This window comes from Panicum virgatum, chromosome 3N (genome assembly GCF_016808335.1).
Source record: "Panicum virgatum strain AP13 chromosome 3N, P.virgatum_v5, whole genome shotgun sequence".
In the NCBI taxonomy this organism is placed as follows: domain Eukaryota; kingdom Viridiplantae; phylum Streptophyta; class Magnoliopsida; order Poales; family Poaceae; genus Panicum; species Panicum virgatum.
Genome location: NC_053147.1, coordinates 50,078,082 through 50,093,168, shown reverse-complemented (window position 1 = coordinate 50,093,168; position 15,087 = coordinate 50,078,082). Strand labels below are relative to the sequence as shown.

General features: G+C 47.0%; 1 protein-coding gene across 1 annotated transcript; it reads right to left on the bottom strand.

Annotated features, from left to right (window-relative positions):
- Positions 1–565: 565 nt before the first annotated feature.
- Positions 566–8,165, bottom strand: LOC120666109 (proline--tRNA ligase, cytoplasmic-like). The gene is made up of 12 exons (XM_039945899.1): positions 7,997–8,165; positions 7,813–7,898; positions 6,984–7,076; positions 6,632–6,748; positions 5,710–5,897; positions 4,961–5,027; positions 4,421–4,543; positions 4,151–4,303; positions 2,081–2,365; positions 1,494–1,712; positions 1,057–1,150; positions 566–957 (listed from the first exon to the last, which is right to left on the bottom strand). Exons 1-12 carry the CDS (start codon positions 8,034–8,036, stop codon positions 893–895), a joined length of 1,530 nt encoding a protein of 509 aa, XP_039801833.1. The 5' UTR covers positions 8,037–8,165; the 3' UTR covers positions 566–892.
- Positions 8,166–15,087: the final 6,922 nt, after the last annotated feature.

Genomic DNA, 15,087 nt, shown 5'->3' with positions numbered 1-15,087 from the left:
TTATAAAATCGTTTGGCAAGGTCCTATACTCCTATTCCCAAATGTAAAAGAATTGCACTTTAACGTAAAAGGCATCAAGCATGATCTGGAGGATCCTCCTCTCATATTGAAATATTACTCTTTCACCAGAACCTGCAGAATAGCCAGCTCTCACAGCGCGAGCGGTCAGAAGTTGCTGTACGTGTACATCCTGTCGGCCATACAGAATGAATCAATCGCGCCGCTAGCACACCGACGGCAACACTATAGGTACCTACTGCATTCCTAGTCCTAGAACACGGCCATCGGTGCAGCCTCTGATGTGGTGGTCTACTCGTGCTCCATGCTATGTTGCTAGGTGGTGTAGCTCAGCGTAGGGTCTATTGACTGCTTCGAAAGATACGAGACCCTGTGCCTTCAAAAGCATCGCATGTGGCTTGCTACAGACCATCTGTTGTGCGATACGCCCGGTTGACTGTGGACTGTGGTTGGCTGACCATTACATGATTGAAGCAACTGTTTATGAACCCGAAAGCTGAAATGAGAAGTGAAAGCAACAAAAGGTCTGAAAAATGAGATGTTAAGGGGAAAAGGTCCAAAATTCGGGTGGTGTGGTATTGTGCAGCAAACAGTCAGGTCGCACATAGCAAAATTGCATATTTTGCAAAACAGATGCAAGTCTCATCCTTTGCCACAACCAAACCCAACACGACCGTCAAATGTTACAGGTATATCAAATCGATGGCTTTTGCCAGTATATCCAGTAGGCCAGTAGCAATGATCCAATGACTCATGAGAAACTAAAGTGACTGGTTGTAAAAGCACAATGTAAATGGATTTTCAGATCCACGTCCGATGCTACATGATTCAGTTCAAAACTCCAAGCGGGCGGCCATATGTCATGGAAGACCTATCAGTAGCTGCGGCCCCAGAACGACCACTTCTTTGCTGGCTTTCCAGAGGCGAAGCACAGGGTTCCTGAATTTGGGCACGCAACGCAGGTCAGCAGTTGCATGATTGGAAAACAAACACTGCAAGAATTGGTTCAACAGAATCGCAATAGTAATATTAGCATACCTTCTGGAAGTTCTGGCTGATCGAATGGAGTACACAATGTTTTCGCAGCTCCGAGGTCCCCCTTGGTCCGAGCTTTCACATCTTTCTCAACTTCCTGTACAGGGAAAAAAATCAAATTCAATGGACATTGCAAGAATTGAAATAGTACAATTAATGGGTCAAAGGAGCACCAAGGAAGACCATTAAGCTAGGACTTCCAATTTTCAAAATTTGCGATCCCTTTTGAAATACTTATATTTCTAGCAGATAAGCCAAAGACTAAAACATGATGACAATGATGCAATATTATGGGAACAGAGTTTCCCAAAAAAACAAGAGCATACTCTCACTTCTATCTTTAGACATAGAGTGGCAAAAGTGGTCACTAGGGTTTCAAAGAATTGATTCATGACAGAAGGCAAATCTGATAGACAGTAAATATAGAAAAGATCAAGTACCTCCTCATCACACCATGGAGCCAAGATCAACCTTTTGTTGTTCAGAGCAGTTGTGAATTCATCCCAGGTGTGGATGACTTCAATGCAGGCATCTCTCTTTTCTTTGGCTGTTTTGAGCAGGTTTCCTTGGATCTCATCAAGCAATGCTTTAATCTCCTTAACTAAATTGGCCACAGGAATATCAACCTTTGCACCATTGTCTCGGCGGACAACACGCACCTGAATAGAATAGGATTGCAGAAAACATAAGAAAATCAGAACATTATTGCCTTATTGCCACTCTGTGCATCTATCTGAGATAAGGAAAGGATTGTTAGCTGGAAAATCAAAACAAAGATTAGTAGCTGGAAAATCCAAAAGGCAGTGACATATTAAACAAGAGCAACCTGTCAACTAATAAAGCTGTTTTTCTTTGAAATGGATACAAAAAGCAGTACTGTAAATTACTGCAGATAGTGCTAGAGAAAAGAAGCAATACAGTAATTTATGTGGCACATGAATCTTGTGAACAAGAGCCAATACTAGTGAGTTAGTGACCACCTATAGACATAATATTTAGAATTGGTGAGGATTCGTAATCAGAGTACCTGTTGGTTGGCCAGATCTTTTGGCCCAATCTCAATTCTCAAAGGAACGCCTTTCATTTCCCAGTGAGAATACTTCCAACCTGGAGAGTAATTTTCACGGGTATCCAAATCCGCTCGGAATCCAGACTCATTGAGAGTGTAGACAGCTGATTCACATGCCCCCTTTATGGCAGTTGTGTCAGCATCCTTGTAAGGCACTGGAATCACAATTATCTGGATTGGTGCCACCCTTGGTGGTAATACTAAGCCTTTGTCATCACCATGTGTCATCACCATCACTCCAATCTGCAAGAAGAGCATACATTACAACTGCAAACATAAATCATGCAGGCACCATCACTCCAATCTGCAAGAGGAGTCTATCTATACATTACAAATGCAAATATAAATCGTGCAGAACACTATGCATCCGGCAATTCTAGGCACAAAAAAGAACAATTAATCCAATGCACCATGTTTGTCAAAAAGGTTGCATGCCACTGCTATAAATTCTACAATGCTTGGAGTAGGCCTCGTCTGCACATCAGATCCTCAATAAACTAAGCGTGTAAACAACAACTAAAAGTTCAATTTTGTTTTTGCTTAATTTGGATGAGAATTGTGCTAGGCTAACTCTAGGTAGGTAGGTTGGTTGGGAGGGAAAATTAGGGGAAGAGAGGAGCAGATGAAGAGGTTCTGTGAGGAAGACCACCAATCTCTCCAGTCTTCAATCTTATGCACCCTATCTCCCCAATCACCAGCACTCATTGTTGGATTTAATCTTGTTTTTTTAATAAGTCTTGGCATATAAAGAAAGTAGACTAGTATTTGCATGTCCGCATGTAGGAAGCAAGGTAGGACACAGCTGATTTTGGTTGGGCAGGTGCCATATACAAGCGTGTATAGGAGATCTACAAGCTTGCGGAAAGTGGCAGCCGATCATGTCTGAGTTGGAGTCTTTACTGTATGCTTATTTGGTAAGTGCACGTGCAAGAAAACAAAGTCCGAATACAAGTCGGTAACTCGTAGGTCTGGCTGATCATGTACTCAGGACCTGGCTGATCATGTACTCAGGACTACATAAGCAAGAGCATGTTAATGTGAGAAATTGAGAACAACAAAAGACTAGCTGTCGCAGTCTCGGAAATCTTTTCTTTGTGTTTCTCGAGTTCGGTGTGTTAGATCCTAGTGAAAAGCCACCACTCTTTTGAGCATGCACGCTCCACTACTACTCAGGTGATTGTAGGTGAAAAAGGGGTGTTGCTTTACACTTGCCAACGACCTGTCAAGCCATGATGAGTAGCTGACTGTACACATCAGCAGTTCCTGTCATCTAACTACAGTGAGCTAACATACAAAACAAGGGTTCCACAAAATCATAGGCAGGTATTGCTGGGAGAAATTGTCTCGGTGAGAGTATAACATGTAAGCTATCATTTTGTTGGTCCAGGCTCAACTTGATGATTACACGACTCTACATTCTGATTCCATGTTTCAAGCTGGGAAATGAAATTTCAAAAGAAAAATGTGGAAAAAAAAATGCAGTGTAACAAAGGTTTGGAGCGCCAACCAGCTAGCAAAGGTCCATGAACATTTCAATAAACTAATTGCAAGGTGGAGCTAGTGACGCAATCACTCGTGTTCTGAGAGCTCCAATGCAAATTGATTTCAAGATGGCAAGGCATACCTTGTAAAAGTTAATTTTTAGGACATGCTTGCTCAGTATATTATCAATAATAGCACTTAAACATATTTACAGAAAAAAAAATTGCATACAACATCTGCTTTCTATGGTTTCACTTGACAAGTGTATCGTGAAACAGTGGTTTGGATCTAGCTATAGTGATATATCAATTTTATTTGACAATCTCGTGAAATCTGAACTTTTGTTGACCCACTTATAAAGTGGTTTAAGAACCTAACTGATATCAGGTGTAAGTGTATGAGGCTGTATACTCTATTCACTATATTTCAAGAAGCGATCCATACAAAAAGAAAGCATCATGCATATTCAAGAGAGGAAAAAAACAGAAAGCATCATTTTCATTATGATGATTATGCATTTTCAATAAAATAAAGTGTAAGAATTACCGAGCGAGTTGTATATGCCCAAGAGTTTTGCCAAACCATTTCCCTTGCACCTTTCTCATTCTCAAAAGTGATATCAAACATCTTGGCGAAGTTTTGGCCAAGACAATGTGAGGTTGCACCTTGTATACCACGACCAGTGTTTGGAATGAAAGCCTGATAAAATGATATTCAGCAACAAGCATACAATATAATACAGAAATTTATTTTCCTTTCCATCAAGGTAGTAAAGGAAAGGCTACAGGAATGCCGCAAAAATTTCCATATCAATACCTCAACACTGGTGGTATAGAGTCCACCTGCAAATTTTTCCATCTCACTTTTCCTCCCTTTGGACACTGGAACTGCTAAAAATTCTTCGTATATCCTTCTGTACAGTTCCAGTATTTGGAGAACCTGAGAATGCCACCATGGATTAAAATGACTGATCATAGTAAACGTTTATGCAATCATATTAGATTATTGCTACACAAATGGATTGTCCATTTGATTCATCACAAAGTCTGATTCAAATAGTTTTTACACAGACCAACTATCTAGGTAAATACAAAAAATGTAGAATTTAAATCTCCTAAATGCAACATGAGGATACTAATAGAATGTAATGTATAAATTAAATTAACAGTATCACAACAAGACCAAATACAGATTAATATTTCACATATAACATTAAGCCAGTTGCAACTTCAGACTGCATATCTTCTAACATTCAGAGTTTAATACTGGTCAAAATCAACTCAATCGCTAGACTCAGTTACTAGTTGATAACAGAACCAAATTAAAACAGTGCAGAAATATGTACTTATCAAATACCTCTTCATCTGCCTCTTCTTTAGTTGCAAAAGCTGTATGCCCTTCTTGCCACAGAAACTCACGGCTCCTGAAGAGTTGCAGAATGTTTAGCCCAGAACAATTAGGCTATCTAAAAATGAGTGTAGCAAAAAAGGAGCACCACAAGATTTGTACTTCAGTGTACAATTTTATGGTTATTATGATTTTGTAAATAGTAACAATATAAGTACAAGATATCAAAGCTCAATTTCGAAGACCGTGCCAAGTCAAATCATGGCTTACAAAAATAGAAAGAGTACATCATCCCATTTATTGAGTTCAAAAGGTGAAAATTTTCACAAATATCAGAAAATTGGAAAGGAGCCAGTCATGAGAAGATGAATAACCCAAATGACGGGTGTTATGTGTACCGTACCAAAAATACCACATTGAACATTTTAACTAGTGAGGGTGAAAATTTTAGAGCAAGTACTGAAATTCTGCATTACTAAGTCGAACCATTTGATCCAAATTTTCTAGAATAAACAATATCATCTGTAAGAAAGTGGCAGAGCTATATAATATTTTTTTTGGTAAGAAAGTAAATATGGCATCTCCTTGATTTTTTTTAATGAGATCTAACCAGTGAGGTGGCAGCAAATCTTGACATGTTCTAATCACAGACTATGCTAATTAGACAATAATGAGTGTCTATAAGGCATATGGAGTAATAAAGCAGAGAGTAATAAAAAATGCATAACCACATTCATAGGCCAACAAACGATGAGTACCTTATGAAAGGAGTAGGATTGCTAAACTCCCATCTAACAACATTACACCACTGGTTACACCTCAAAGGTAAGTCACGGTGGCTTCTTATCCATTTAGAGAAGTATGGATACATGACAGTCTCACTTGTGGGGCGGATTGCGATAGGAGCTTCCAGTTCAGATTTCCCTGATTTAGTAACCCAAGCTACCTGCATGATAAAGAAAAGGGAATATGTTACTTCTCTTGCATAACAGAAAGCAGTATCAAGGTGAATAAGCACTGATTACAAGGACCAGCAGCACTGGTGAACTTAGATCAACACACAGATTCCATGAAACTACTACTTTGTTGCATGGCCACATCATAATGAACTAAAAACTTATCCCAAAAAGAATGAAAATCTGTGCCAGCTGCCAAAAATCTGTGCTAGTGCCAACACACTCCGTAGCCAACAATAATAATGGTTTATGATGATACAGACAAATTGACATTACTCTTTCTACTAATGGACCTTGTATATTCATGAGGGTAATTTATTTATTTGACATTGGCAATCACAACTAAACTCTTCCAAAATAGAACAGTATCATAAGGGTCACAAGGAGTTCATGAGATTGTGACCTTGTCTTTTCATGAGGGAGAGTAAATAATGGGGTACTTCAAAATTCTGATAAATCTTCATTTCTGGTTTTCCACAAAAATTCATTCATAACAGAACAGAAAACACATATTCCTGGGATGTCAGATGAAAATAGTGATAAAACAGCTAGCTCAAGACAGTTTTGTACGTGATTGCATGTACCCTTTTCATAGTTATTGAGCTTTTATCTCTTCAAAAGAAGTAATAACTCTTACACATAGGCTGAATTGAAAAATTAAATAAATACCCTAACTGGGAAAATGTGGGTACAGAGATGTAAAGGAAAAGAGTAAAATGCACACCTCAGGTGCAAAGCCCTCAATGTGGTCCTTCTCCTTCTGTAGAACATTCTCAGTAACAAACAAAGGGAAATAATATGGTTTGAGCTTCAGCTTTTTAATTTCTGCATCAAAGAATTCCTGCACCAAACCATATAGCAGTTATCAAAGAGAACAGGATTGCAGTAGAGTCATTATGCCTTCACAAACAGTCTCTAGAAACAGGGGTGGATATTTTTTTAGCCATGAGATACTTGCAATTACAGAATTGGTAACAAATGACACTGATAGTTTGTTTAGGGGAAGGGAAATTGATCGCAAGGAAATGAAACACAGATGAGCAGTCAATTAGCTCAGTTGGTATTGAAAAACTTACTTTCAGCAGCTCCCAGATTTCCATCGCCCATGGCCTCAATATATAACAACCCGAGATGTCATAGTACTCAATCATTTCACTGTTAACAACCACCTGGAGAAACAAATGACAAGTCCGAAAGAATAAGGTATAATTTCACCTCAAAGCCAGCGAGATATTTAAATTTTGATGAAACAATTTGGCCATATAGCAACTTGAAATCACACAACAATTCAACAGCAGGTCCTCGAAGATTTCTGTGTTCTCTTTGCCAGACCAAATGGAGCAACAGAATATCAGTTTGAAGATGTTATTTAATGGTATTGCTGCATCTCTAACTACAACACAAGACAGCTAATCCAGTTCCTTGCAATTAGGATTAGAGATTGTCACGGCAAGTTTTGCAAATTCGTTGTGGAATCTAGCCAGTTACGGAAATAATTCTAGTAGGATTTCCCCATTACTTAACAGATAACTAGAAGCTATATGCGCAAATCAAGCACTAAAATCATCACCAGCAACTAAATTTAGAACTGTACCATTGTATCTGCACCACAAATACTAAAACCATCATTCACAGCAAATCTAGATATGTAACAGTGTATCCGCACAGCAAACACTGACGTAACGGCTTTCGGTCACAGAGGCCAAAACCGTTAGCCGCCGGAACAGCAACCGAGACCGCCGCATCGAATCCAGCCAGCTCTAGCAGTCAACGCCTTCAAATTCCATCCCCGTCACAACCCCACACCCAGCCTCAACAACACCAACCAAATCGGGAGCACGCCCAGCACCAAATCTGACGGCAGCAACCCTCGGCCAGAACGAAACGAATTAGCACCCAACGCACCTCGGAGTACCACTCCCCGAAGTTGTCGTCCTTCTTGTACGCCATCCCGAGCTTCGTCTCCTTCTTAACTTCCTTCTTCTTCCCCCCTGCGAGCCGGCACCCAAAAGCAAAAATCTCAAATCCAGCGAAAACCCAGCACCGCCGCACGGAGACGATGACGACGACGACGACAGCGAGCTCGCACCTCCGCCGCCCTTGGCGCCCTTGCCTCCGCTGGACGACATGGCTGGCGGATCCGGTGCGCGGGATCCGGGAGGGAACGAGGAGCGACGGCGCCGCGCTAGGGTTTAGTGGCGGCGGCGGTCGGGCGGAACGGGGGAGGACTAAAAGAGGTTGGGTGGGGTAGAGTAGCGGCCACTCTGAGTCAGGAGTAGTAGCGCGCAAGTAGCCAATCGGACAGCACGGGCACGTTTGGCCGTTGCGCACGGGCCGGGCTCTGTGGGCTCGGTCCACGGGTGACGTCAAGGGCTCGGCCGGCGCGGGGGGCCACGCAGCGGTGGGTGGCGTTCGTAGCCCGGGAGCAGGGAGCCAGGGATGCGACTGCTCGGATAATAAACAGGTGGTATTTGGATAACTAGGCGGACCGCACGGTGACAGCTCACGAGCCATTATCTTGAAACCCTAGACAGCTAGCATTCATTCCTCACCCACTCGTCACCCTCCCACGCGCCGCATGCATCGCTCCGCCTCGCGCCGCATCGCTTCGCCTCCGCCCTCGCTCCGCCTCCCGGCCTCCGCACGCACAGATGCAGGCGCCCCCCCGGCACCGGCCCTCCCTCGCGCCACGCACCGCCGTCCCGCCCTCGAGCTGCCCCATCGGCCATCGCCCCTCGCGTCGCGCCACAGCTTCTCGCCTCCTCGTGCTCGTGGTCGCGAATCGAACCGATCTGTTCGGTAATACCAAACGCCCAGCGTGACCCGCCGGCCTGCTCCGCGCGCCTGTCTCCGCCCCGCCGCGCGCCCGTCTCCGCCCCGCCGCGCGCCCGTCTCCGCCCCGCCGCGCGCCCGTCTCCGCCCCGCCGCGTGCCCGTGGCGGGAGGTGGCGCTGCAGGATCGGGGCCCCCGCCGCCGCCGCCGCTTCTAGGCACCGTCGTGGTCGGCGGCCTCCTCGCCCATGGGGATGACGCCTTGATCCGCAAGGAGGAGAGGTGCGCGGGGCGAAGCTAGGCGCGGCCAAGCTCCGCCTGCCGCACTGGAGGAGGAGCCGCGCCGGAGGAGGGAGGAGCTCGCGCCGTCCCCGCTCCGCCCCGCCATGGCCACGCCACCTCCCCGGTGGAGGCCTCCTGCACGGGTGGCCGGGCGCGGGGTGGGAACGGGCGGCCTCCCGTGGAGACTGGGCGAGGGCACCCCGGCGGGACCCAGGCGCAGGCGAGGCGCTGTGGCAGCAGCGAGCCAGGGGAGGCGGTGCGGCAGACCTGCGCGGTCCACTCGAGGCGGTGGAGCACGGCGGGTCCGAGCCGCCGCGGGCTCGGCAGGCGGTGCTAGGGAAAACACGGCCCGCGTCGGGCGTCCCCTCCAGTTATGACACGTGTCGCCCCCGGGGGAAAGGAGCGTCGAGAGGGCTCCCTCTCCACGGTGTATAGGAGTTAGAGTATTGGGTAGGATATTACAAAATTGAAAAGGGAAAGTCACAGTGTCAGGTTGCCTAGAGAGGTTGTGGGAGGAGATATAGGCAATTGGTTTGCTCTCTAGTTCACTAAATTTTGTTGGTATTGGTAACCTTGGATATGTCTTCGATTAGTATAAAATCTCTTGCCCGGTTCATTTTTTGTGCCGATGCTCACAAATAGCATTTGTTGTTGGTCCAATTATATTGGTCTTGGCTCTCAATCCTAAATCGTGCCAAACCTTTTTTGATCATGAAGGCATGGTTGTCAATCTCCTTGGCACCCATATGGCCATATTGACATGCACTAAGTATTTGTTCTTGCCTTTATTTCTCCAACAAGAAAAACTAGCACCAAAACTTATCGTATGTGTTCATCAATTTTATGCACACCCAAGGCATACGGAATATTGGATGACCTTGGATAATAACTAAGTTGGGCATCATAAATAAGGTTGATAAAGGCATAATGCAATACAATTGTTTTGCTTTTATTTTTGTCGTGGAGAGATTTTTTGAGTGGTTGTCCTGGAGAGATAGATGTTGCACTTTAGCTTATGTTTTTTTGGCTGGATAGTAAGGGTGTCTTTGGTTAGGCTTGGTTAGGCTTCCAACCGGGCAATCTAATTTACGGGCGACTGTAAGCAGTGTTCCGTACGTTCGATCTCTAACACTAGCAAATGACTGCTCCGAATCTATAGGCCAGCTAGCAGATAACGTACGCAGCAGGAATTGAAGGCAAAGCCGGCTCCAAAGAAACAAAAAGAAATGAAGAAAAAATTTACAAGATATAAAAGTTAGAAAAGAGAAGGTGAGAAAGTGGAGCCGGAAAGGCACAGGCAACACCTACCGGCCCACGTGCATGCGAGCGCGTCGACCGCGCGGAGAGCTCCCCACGGTTGACCGCAAAACCGGTATCGGGGCTTCCAACTAGGTTTTGCTTCTCAAAAATACCAAAAGTCCAACCAAAGAGCAAGCCGGACTTGCTTTCTCTGATGGTAGCAGGAGAAACTTTAGTTTATTTACCCGCCTGTCACTCCTAAGTAGAGGATATCGGATTGATTCCCCATCCCACCATGCAAAAAAAAAATAGCTCGCGAGGTCCGCTGCCGCTCGCGAGGTCGCTCCACCACTGTCGTGAGCACCTGCGCCACTGTCGGTGTGGGCGAACACCGCCGCCATGAGCTCGTACTCTGTCGCGAGGGCTCCTCTAGCGCGAGTGTAACGAACATGGCACCATTTATGCCATTTCGAGTGATTTTGGTGATCGAATGACAACACAACACTTGGACTAATATGATTGTTAAGATGATCATTCTCAGGCTTTTAGGTTCAAGTGATGACAAAGAGAAAGAGAAAATAGGCGTAGCAAGGCCCGAAGGGCAGCCCCTACGGGGGTTCCGCTACCCGGTTAGTGGACGGGGGTCGAGGGGGAGCCGCCCCTCGCGGGTCTCAGGGCAGCGCCCTGAAAGCTCTTCGGATCAGGAGCACCGGAAGAACCGACGCCAGGGGCACCGGTGCATCCGACACTTGTCGGAAGAACCGACGCTACGATGTTTGGTGCTGGAGGAAATCAAAGCCAAGTCAGCCTACAGGCACCGGTTGAACCGACGGTCCAAGAAAGGGCATCGGTGCATTGGCCGTTCTTTGTACCAGAGACGATGTCAAGTGCCCAGAAGAAGTTTCTTCAGCACCGGTTCAACCGACGGGGCATCGGTGCATACCACCGGTGTAATGACGTCAGCGTCCAGGAGAAGATTCCTTCAGCACCGGTTGAACCGGTGAGGCATCGGTGCAAAGCATCGGTTCAACCGGTGGTCTCTGCGTCAGCCGACAGGAGTCCAACGGCTACTTCGTGTTATGAGTGACCGGATGAACCGACGCTACCCCGCCAAGAGGCATCGGTTCTTCCGGTGGTACGCAGATTTTCAGCTAACCGTTGGAGCAACGGCTACAAGACTTGGTGGCCTATATATACGCCTCACCCCGGCCATTTTAAGCTGGCTGGAGTCCCAAGACACCTCATACACATCCAAGAACATCTCCAAGCCATACAAGAGCTCATAGATCATATCCTTAGCTTATAGCACTAGCTTTGTAAAGTGTGAGTGCTAGATTAGCTCTTAGTGAGTGTGATTGCAAGGCCTTGAGCCTTTGTGCTGTGGTTCTCTAGTGAACCAAAACAAGAGCTTGGTGCGCCGGCACCTCGGAGCGTGAAGCTCGCCGGCAACGTCATCGACCCTCCGACTTGGTGTGGAGCGGCGACGACACTTTGTGCGGGGGACGTGGAGACCCCCATCCTTTGTGGAGAACCTCCTTAGTGGAACCCGGGGCCAAGGTGACCGTGATTGTGTTCACGGAAGAGACTTGGTGGCCGAGTAGCAATACTCTTAGTGAGTGCTACAACAACGTGGATGTAGGTGTGCCTTTGTGGCTAACCGAACCACGGGATAAACACCCGCGTCAAGAGTTTGCTATCTCCTGTCCCTCTCTTTAAGCTTCCGCATTTCATACTAGCAATTTATGTGCCTTTACTTTCATAGAATAGTTTCTTGATAGGAAAGGCTATAGGTTGCTAAACTCTTTTGGGATAGGGGTTTCACACTAGAACAACCTAGTTGCACATCTAGATAGCGTGTTTTAGTTTAAGCTTTGTGCAAACTAGTTGGAGCCATAGGTCTAAGTTTTTATTAGTGCCTAATTCACCCCCTCCCCCTCTTAGGCTAGAGCACCCGATCACTTTCAGCGAGGCCTCCCTACGAGGGCTCCTCTAGCGCGAAGCCCGTCTGCGAGGGCTCCATGTTGACCTCTCTGGATGGGTCCTTGGAGCTTTCTTCTTCACGAGGAGGGAGTAGGGTCGTTCCCTCTTGGTAGGGGAGTTCTTCGCGTTCGTCGGGCCAATGGATGCTTTGGTCCTCTAGGGTCGTTTTTATGGTCAGGTGAGAGGTAATGGGTTTGCCTTCCTCTGACTCGGATATGGTTTGATCGGTTGCGAGGGCAGCGGGATATCCGGAGACCTGCTCTTGCCCAATCAGAAGTAGGGAATCTAGATCCTTTTCTGATTCTATTAGGATCTTTGATGTGGTAGCCTCCCGATAAACGGTGGCCAGATTTTGTAGCCTGAAGGGAATGTTCGAGGCACAATAGGTAGGTTTCGTGGGAGGGAGTCCCATCCTGGCCCGGAGTGCCACATCATCTGACGCGTGTGGTGTTTGGGTAGTTGCGCAATCATCGCGCTGAGCAGTAGGTTGCGCAGTATGCTCCTGTTGGTGTTTTTGGTGAGATTGGAAATCATCCGACATCTTTTTGGCCTTTGAGATGTGCCAGAGTTCCTCGAGCTTGTCTGGGTTGAGTAAGCCTTTCATGAACAAGTCAATGTCGTCTGACCATTCTTCTAGGTTGTCAAACTCATCCAAAGTTTCCAGGTTGTTTAAGTAGTTGAAGAATTCTCGATTGTCATTTGGATTGAGAAATTCGGGGTTGATCTGAATGGGTTCAGAGTCGAGTAGATCGGTGCCATTAAGTCCACCCATGAAGTTGTCGAAGTCTTTGCTAAATTTTGCCTCAGGAGCCTCGTGCTCCTTAGCATTTAGGCTTCGTTTGGATGTAGATATTGGAGGGTTTGACATTGAATTGAGTTCAATGCCAAAGCAAACTAGTATTGAAAATGAGCTACAATATCAAATATGTTGTTTGGATGCAAGTGAAATTGCTAGTTGGAATTGAACAAGGTGACCAATACCAAATGATGTTTGGATGTGTACTGTCTCCAGATTGAATTGACTTCATCTTCTCCATGTCTCCATCTCGGTCATGTTCAGCTAGCAGGGAGAGAGAAAGACCGAGTAGCAGGAGCGCCTTGGCACCGTCGCTGCCAACCATGCGTGGGAGGCCATCACCGTCAGCCACGCACGGGACAACAGCGCGCCGGCTAGATGGGCCTCCGCATCCGTGCCATCACAGCCGGCCGCCGCATCTCACAACCGCACGCACGTGGGGTCAGCCTCCGAACCACCGCCGTCTGCCGTATCTGCATCCACAGCGCCGCCGGAGTTGGGGACGGAGGGGAGCTTCGTCTCCTCCCGCTCCAGCGCGTCGGTGGGCTACTGGGGAGGAAGACGGAGGGGGCGGAGGGGAGCAGCGCCGGAGTTGGGGACGGATGGGAGCGCCGCCGGAGTTTGCCGGGGACGGAGGGGAGCGCCGCGGGAGTTGACAGGGGACGGAGGGGAGCGCCACCAGAGTTGGGGACGGAGAGCAGCGGCGCTGGACCGACAACGCCATAGCGGACGGAGGGATGCGGAGGGGCGGCGCGATGGAGGGATGCGGAGTGGTGGCGCGACGGAGATATGCGGAGGGAGCCATGGCCGCCGGAGACCAGAGAAATGAAGACCGGCCACTGAAGCTGCACGCCGGAGGTGAGGGATGAGAAACAGAGAGAGGGATCGATGTGGGAGGCGAGCGAGAACGATTCCGCCCAATACGGAGCCCTATGGCTCGGTATTGGGGTGGGGTGCAGTCAGTTAGTCGAATGCTGGCTCGGTATTCAGTTGAGTTTCCAATTCCAATTCCGAGAGCACCCAAACTTCTGACATTCAGTACAATCAATTCCCATTCCAAATTCCAGGCTTCAATGTCTACATCCAAACGGAGCCTTAGAGTTTTTTTTCTGCTATATAGATACATTCTAGCAGAGAACCATCTACTTGATTGATTTGACCGAGAAGATCGTCGGATAGGGGATAGTGTGGCCTTGTTATCCGAGGTTTTGCATTGCTTGAAACATGGTCTTTTCCTAGAGTGTTTTCAGCGATGTTGATGCACTCTAGGAGGGACTCGTCCACTCGATCCAGATAGCCTATGACATGCTCTAGTTGGTGGTGCGTAGTAGGACTTATGACGAGTACCACTACATTCTAGGGTTGTCTGGGCCAAGTTGACACACTTGGCGGTATTTTTCGAGAACTGATCCACCGATGCGGCTAGATCCATGTTGTAGTCCTGGGAAGAGGGCGGTGCATCAGGATCGGTCTGGTATCTTTTGATCAGATCGAAATTTTCTTCTTCCCGGGAGTCCTCGGGAGGGTTTTCTGCATTGGTAAGCCGCTGAGTTGTTGAGGGGGTGTTGGTTGGTGGAAACAGATTCCACAACCTCATGATCGTCGAGGTGGTTGGTAAAATCACCCGATCCATCTGCAATGCAGGTCCATGACCCGAAGGTGAAGGTTGTGCCCTTCTCGAGGGCATCGTTGCGGTTGGGAGATGTCATCAAGTTCGTTGGGAGATCGTCAGAGACCTGGCCCACGATGGGCGCCAGCTGTCGGGGTTTTACCGTCACGTGTAACTAGGGATACCCTTAGGTAGAGAGATGATCGTGGAGGATCGCTGAAATCAGGAACAGGATGGTACAATCAACGCAAGGGTTTAGACAAGTTCGAGCTGCAGATGTTACGTAATACCATACATCATGTGTGGTTTGTATTGTCTTAGGTGTAGCGATACACGTAGAGAGATGTCTCTATTCGCTATGGAATGAATGATGGGGTCCCTGCCCGCCCTTATATAGGTCGGGGGAGCAGGGTTATATGGAAACCCGAAGTCGGATTATCTTCTAGAGCTTATCCCGAGTAGTTCCCATCTAATCTGACTGGTACAAGATATGTTACGGGAGG

Bases quoted from the DNA above. Each gene is read 5' to 3' on its own strand.
- LOC120666109 (XM_039945899.1), bottom strand. From the start codon at position 8,036: ATGTCGTCCAGCGGAGGCAAGGGCGCCAAGGGCGGCGGAG. The intron at 5,028-5,709 runs GTACTCATCGTT...GCAACTCTTCAG, and splicing joins AATCCTACTCCTTTCATAAG to GAGCCGTGAGTTTCTGTGGC. The intron at 1,151-1,493 runs GTACTTGATCTT...TTCCCTGTACAG, and splicing joins CTCCATGGTGTGATGAGGAG to GAAGTTGAGAAAGATGTGAA.